At 30.5% G+C, this 5,717-nt stretch overlaps 1 protein-coding gene across 1 annotated transcript; it reads right to left on the bottom strand.

Moving 5' to 3' along the window:
- Positions 1-2,755: 2,755 nt before the first annotated feature.
- On the bottom strand, positions 2,756-4,806 carry LOC145568878 (peroxidase 57-like). Its single transcript, XM_081628255.1, has 2 exons — positions 4,543-4,806; positions 2,756-3,499 (listed from the first exon to the last, which is right to left on the bottom strand). Exons 1-2 carry the CDS (start codon positions 4,753-4,755, stop codon positions 2,756-2,758), a joined length of 957 nt encoding a protein of 318 aa, XP_081484381.1. The 5' UTR covers positions 4,756-4,806.
- Positions 4,807-5,717: the final 911 nt, after the last annotated feature.

Raw genomic sequence — 5,717 nt, 5'->3', positions numbered from 1 at the left:
TCACAAAGTAAAATAAAATCAAATAAATTTGCACAAAACATTACGGCAACAAAGTATGTTAACAAATTAGGGACGAATGGTATATCCTTGTATGTGTGTATCGTATGGGTACTAATATAAAATTTACATTTTTTTTAAGGAGTGCTGGGTTAGTATAAAGCATGATAGTCCATAAATTTATTTCATTTCATCTTATTTGTTAAGTCTTTTGCATCAATAATCTTGACATCTTTGGCATGTGTATAAATTAAAATTTTAACTATTTTGTTATTTTTGCAATATAATTTACTTTAAAATTTAGTAAAACCGTGCATGACACGGGATTTAAGCTAGTTGTTTAATTTTATGTACATCTAAATGTTGACAATGTAATAATATATACTGTTTTATGTGCATCTAATTAAACATACAATCTACCAATTGATTGTTGGTGTAATGGTGATTGAGACTACACTTGGTAGGGAGGACCTGTGTTCGATCCCCCGCAACAACAATCGGGAAGGGACTGGAACCTAACCACCCAAAACTGATCCCCGAATCCGGCTTAATCCAAACAGGTGGAACACTAAAAAAAAAAAAAAAAAAAAAAAGTAAAAAAAAAAAAAATAAACATACAATCTTGTAAACTTCGATAAAAACATTATGTTACGTAAAATTATTGACAATATTATGTGCCTTATCTTATTCCATTTAAAAGGAAAATGCGTATACAAAATAGAATGGGTGTTAGGTCGGTGCATCGTGAACGTGTGTTATACGTCTGTAAATACGTAAATCCACTTAGCATAATATGGATTAATCAGTGCATCACCTAAATCAATCAAACAATCTAAGCAAAGTAAGCCCTTCAAATGCGGCATGTTTAACTCAATCAAACAATGTAATGCTGTATTAATGATTTAAGGGATACAATGAGCTTCAGCCTTCAGACAATTATGTTTTAATATTAGGTGGTCTTACACAAATTGGTCCCTACTGTGTTTTTAATCCGTTTGACGGGTTAATAGTGCCATGTGTGTAGTTTTTGATAATTTTATAGTGGTTATTGAAATATGACTACCATAATATTTTAATGATTATGTAATTCGTAACTGACTTAATTTTTCTCTAAATAATTAATTATATTACTTTATTTTTTGTATAAAATATTATTATCAACATTTTATAATTTATCAAAATTTATTTAATTTTTATTCTTAATTTATAATTTCTTGAACTATTGGATTAAAATATTCAAAAAGTATATTTACATTGTTGATATTAGAATACTTATGGTGTCCATTTTATAGTGTGAAAAAATAGAACGCTCATATTGTTTATCATTAAAATAATATGGTAGTCATATTTCAAACGACCATTGTAGAAATATCAGTTGTATTCATTAGGCGTTGTTAAAAATAAAATAAAATAAAATAAAATAAAATCCATCACCACTCTAAACATCCATCCCATCCCTTTTCACCATCTTCCGGTCATACACCAACCACCACGCCTCCCAACCTAAGCTACCAACCACTTATCATGTTTACAGAACCCTATTGCTACTGCCACCAATCTTGACCGCGGTTTTGGTCTGGTTAGTTTATGGTCGTTAAGTGGAAATGGCTAAGGATGGTGATGATAAGGAAGGTAAGTAGTATATAAAATTGGGCACCGTACATCGATGGCTAGGGTGTCGTAGGTGGTTGCAATAATGGTGGAGAGAGATCGAGTGGGAGAGGAGAGGTCATTTTTTTTTTTAATGGATCACTAAAAATTTAACACTTGATAACCTTAACCGGTTACCTGGTTATAATAGGTTCGTTACTATTTTAAGAAGGCCTACAAAGTTGAGACTATCATGAATTAATTAGTAGTTGGAACTTTTAATTAATAAAGTTCATATTTGTGATAGCTAAGGTCAATTTTTCCAATTGGTAATATAAGAGAATCAAGAGCCAACTTTACCTTGATAGATAATAGGGCTCTGGAGTTGCTAATAATTAATGGGTCATTTTATTTGGAGAATTAATTTAGCTTGCTCTAATTGTGTGATATGTCTTGTCCATTATGTTAAAATTGTTTTGTTTTATCAAATGACAAATTCTTACATGTAGAAGTCAAATAGTATGACCACTTCACATATAAGGTAATTAATTGAGCACTAGAATTACAGTGATGATCAAATTGTCAAAGGATTACTCATCCCTAATGAATAAGGATTACTCTAATGAAAAAATGGGCTTATTCTAATAACCAAGTGGTTTATAATTCTTGTAATAATCAAAACAAAAGAAAATGGTTGAGGTTACTCAAATGAATAAGTAAGTTATTTTTTCTTTTATCTAATTAACTAATGTTACTCTTTTATTGAATTGGAGGTAGTTACCCATGTATCATATACACAAATATAAGGTTGCCTTTATGAATAAATGAAGTTTTTCCAATATGAATAAATAAGTGTTACCTATTTACCTTATAAACAAATGTGGCCACGCCATGTGACTATATACAAGTTATTTTTCCGATGTATCAATCAATCAAACACAAGTTATATATAGACTAAGAACACAATAAAGAAAAACACAATTAATTTAACATTACTCTCTTTTATTAATACATACAAGGTTATACATAAAATGAATTAAGATACAAGAAGTCAAACAATAAATACGCTTATTTTGAAAGCGGAGGAAAAGTAAATAAGGGCTTCCAATCAATTCAATTAGATAACCCTTAGTTTTTTTTTTTTTTTTTTTTTTTTTTTTTTTGCATTTTAGTTTTGTCTCCTACAATTTTTTCTAATTTCTCCACCAGTTCCTGGAAGGTTACCCATTTTAATCATGGCATTTACAAAGCTTTGCCTAAAAAGGTTATTATTGGCGGCAAGGCTTGAAACTATTGAGGCGCTTAAAGGGTCAAGTGCTAGCTCTTGGTCAATTTGCAAGATTCCTTTGTTCTTTTTCATTTGGTTGTAGACTTCATTATCTAACACAAGTGTTGTGTTTTGATCAAGGAAAGTAGCCGGATTAAAGGTCAAACTACAAAGATTTTGTAGCTTTGTAAGCAAATTCTTATCCATGGTAGGATCAGGTGCACCCGTTCCTTGGAAGTTAAATACCCTATCTTGAAAGAAATTGCAATGCGCTCTTCCAATAGAATGACCGCCTCCAACTAAGATTACCATATCATTAAGAGTCATTTTACGGGCACTAAATGCTTGTTGGATCTGAGAGACGGTGGAGGCTGGGCCGGGGAGATTTACTTCACTTGCCCTAGAAATGGTGCCATCAAGCCTGCCTGTTGGCACGCTGTACATAGGCCCTCCAGACAAGGAAACAGCATCTCGCGTAGCAAGGGCTATGATGTCTGCACAAGATACCTTCTGAGGGCATGCTTGTTCTAGAGCGGTCTTGATTTGGTCTATGAGTGCATACTCTCGTACAGATCCATTTGCACCCGCAGCCTTCTCTGCTTGGTTGGTGGTTGTTGAGTCAATTAATATTGATGCATCACAACCCTATATGTATAAAAAGAAATATTGTGTCAATTGATTGTACATTCTATGATACAGAAACTTTAAGGTTTTATGAAATACAACTTTAAAACGAAATTCATATCAACAATTGAAATAATGTTTCCTTTTTTGTGTAAAAAAAGTGAAACATAAATATATAATACTATCTCCGTTCCTGAAAGATCGACTCACTTACTATTCAAGAAATCAAAATAAAATTACTTTGACCACATTTTATGATTTATACAATCATAATAAATTAACAAGTTTGATCTTACTAGATTCCCCTTAAGATAAAATTTTCAATCATCAACATTCTAAAAAATTTATTTATACATAGCCGAAATTATTAATGGTCAAAGTTATTCATTGGATACCATGCAAATGCAAAGTGAGTCGAACTTTCAGAAACGAAGGGAGTATTTTTTATTGGGACATGAATGACACTCGCAGTTTTTTGATTTAAAATTCTCAATGTAGGTAAGTACAAAATACTTTTATGTAGCCACTCTATATTTATGTTACATTGTGCAATTAACTATCCATTTATTTACCAAACAAACATATTCATCGAATTTCTTGTCTATTTGAACTTCAATCCCTGACCTTTCCTGTCATTCTAAGGTTGTGAGAGAGTTTTAAACCCATGTGGCGTAACCATTATTGAATTCTAATTTGAAACGTTAATGTACATTATGTCCTTGATGTATGAATAGCCATGAATATGGGATAAATCATTGATGTATGTGAACAGTGAACATACACATCAAGCAACGAACCTTCTGTACACATGGAGAAGGGATTACTTTATTATACAAAGAATTTAGCATTATTGTAGCTCTTTTGTCGTAGTTCATAGAAGTTTGAAGTTGTCAAAACTTCATAAAAATTTTACGGCAACATTCTATCAATCACTTTATTTGGCACAAACATGTAATATAATTATATACTTTGTATTATTAATAAGTTATTTCCCTTTTTATCTAGATGCAAGCAATAATGTGTCACAAGATGTATATCATGCAAGTAGGAGTCTAAAATCTTACCCTGATAAAACAATCATGAAAAAACATACGAAGCAAAGCCGGAGCAACAGATTTATCAGCATTGAACCGTTGTTGCACAACTTGTCGAACAATGTTCTCAGCGTTCGGACAGGAAGAACTATAGAAACCAACTTGAAGGGCCGAAGAAATAGGAAGAGCAAAGAAAAATAACACTAATGAAAACATATTGAGATGCTTAAGAAAACTCTCCATTTTTGTAGAAATACAAGTTATAATATGCTTGTAGATGTAGTTTATGTTATGTTTTGGGTTTGCAAACTATAAGACGTCAAATTGAGTATTTATAGAAGTAGTAAGGTAAGTTGGCAAAGGGTGGCCAAAATAGAAAGTCAAGAGTGGGGACTACGTGTTGCAATTTTTAAAATGAACTTATTTTAGGGACATGCATCAACACGTTAAATTCAGCCAAAATTATCATAATTAAATAATTTTTGACATTTTATATATGCAAAAAGCATAATAAGTTAAAAGATTTTTGACAAAAAGTTAAAGATTATTATTGTATGTATCTATGCATGGCAGCTTTGAGTGATTATTATACTTATATATATATATATATATATATATATATATATATATATATATATATATATATATATATATATATATATATATATATATATATATATAATAAAAAAAAATTAAAAAAAAAACTTTTTTGCATTATATTATTAGCCACTAATACAAAATTAAGTCCACTAATTATATTTTAAGAATCTCCAGCAGAATAAAATGGAATTTGAAGAAAATAGTACAACCTAGTTGAAAAGATTTATTTTGCCTAGTTATAATAAACAATTACGAAGTTGGAAGTATTGATAATAACTATTTAGGTTGCTAATAAAGTAGTATTAACTGTAGATTACAAGATATTAACAACTTTAGTACTTGTCACTATCCAATTATTGATGATTAGATTATGCAATGTAGAAAGTTATGTTCATAATCAAAGTAATTCCATTCATATTGAGACATTTGAATGTATACTAATACGGTTTAATCTAGTTTTACAGTCCTCCTAATGACTCTTTATGGCAAAAGTGATTATTTATTTATTTATTTATTAAATAAAAGGCAATGAAAAGGGGGATTGTATTGGACAACTCGAAAAAAGTTTTATTTTTAAACTAGTTTTGTCCCCCGTACGATGCCCG

The sequence above is a fragment of the Chenopodium album genome, chromosome 11 (genome assembly GCF_948465745.1).
Source record: "Chenopodium album chromosome 11, dcCheAlbu1.1, whole genome shotgun sequence".
NCBI classification, from domain to species: domain Eukaryota; kingdom Viridiplantae; phylum Streptophyta; class Magnoliopsida; order Caryophyllales; family Amaranthaceae; genus Chenopodium; species Chenopodium album.
The sequence above is the reverse complement of the archived record's forward strand: the minus strand, read 5'-3'. Positions and strand labels throughout refer to the sequence as shown.

Bases quoted from the DNA above. Each gene is read 5' to 3' on its own strand.
- LOC145568878 (XM_081628255.1), bottom strand. From the start codon at position 4,755: ATGGAGAGTTTTCTTAAGCATCTCAATATGTTTTCATTAGTGTTATTT. The intron at 3,500-4,542 runs GTAAGATTTTAG...TTATACATATAG, and splicing joins TTCATGATTGTTTTATCAGG to GGTTGTGATGCATCAATATT.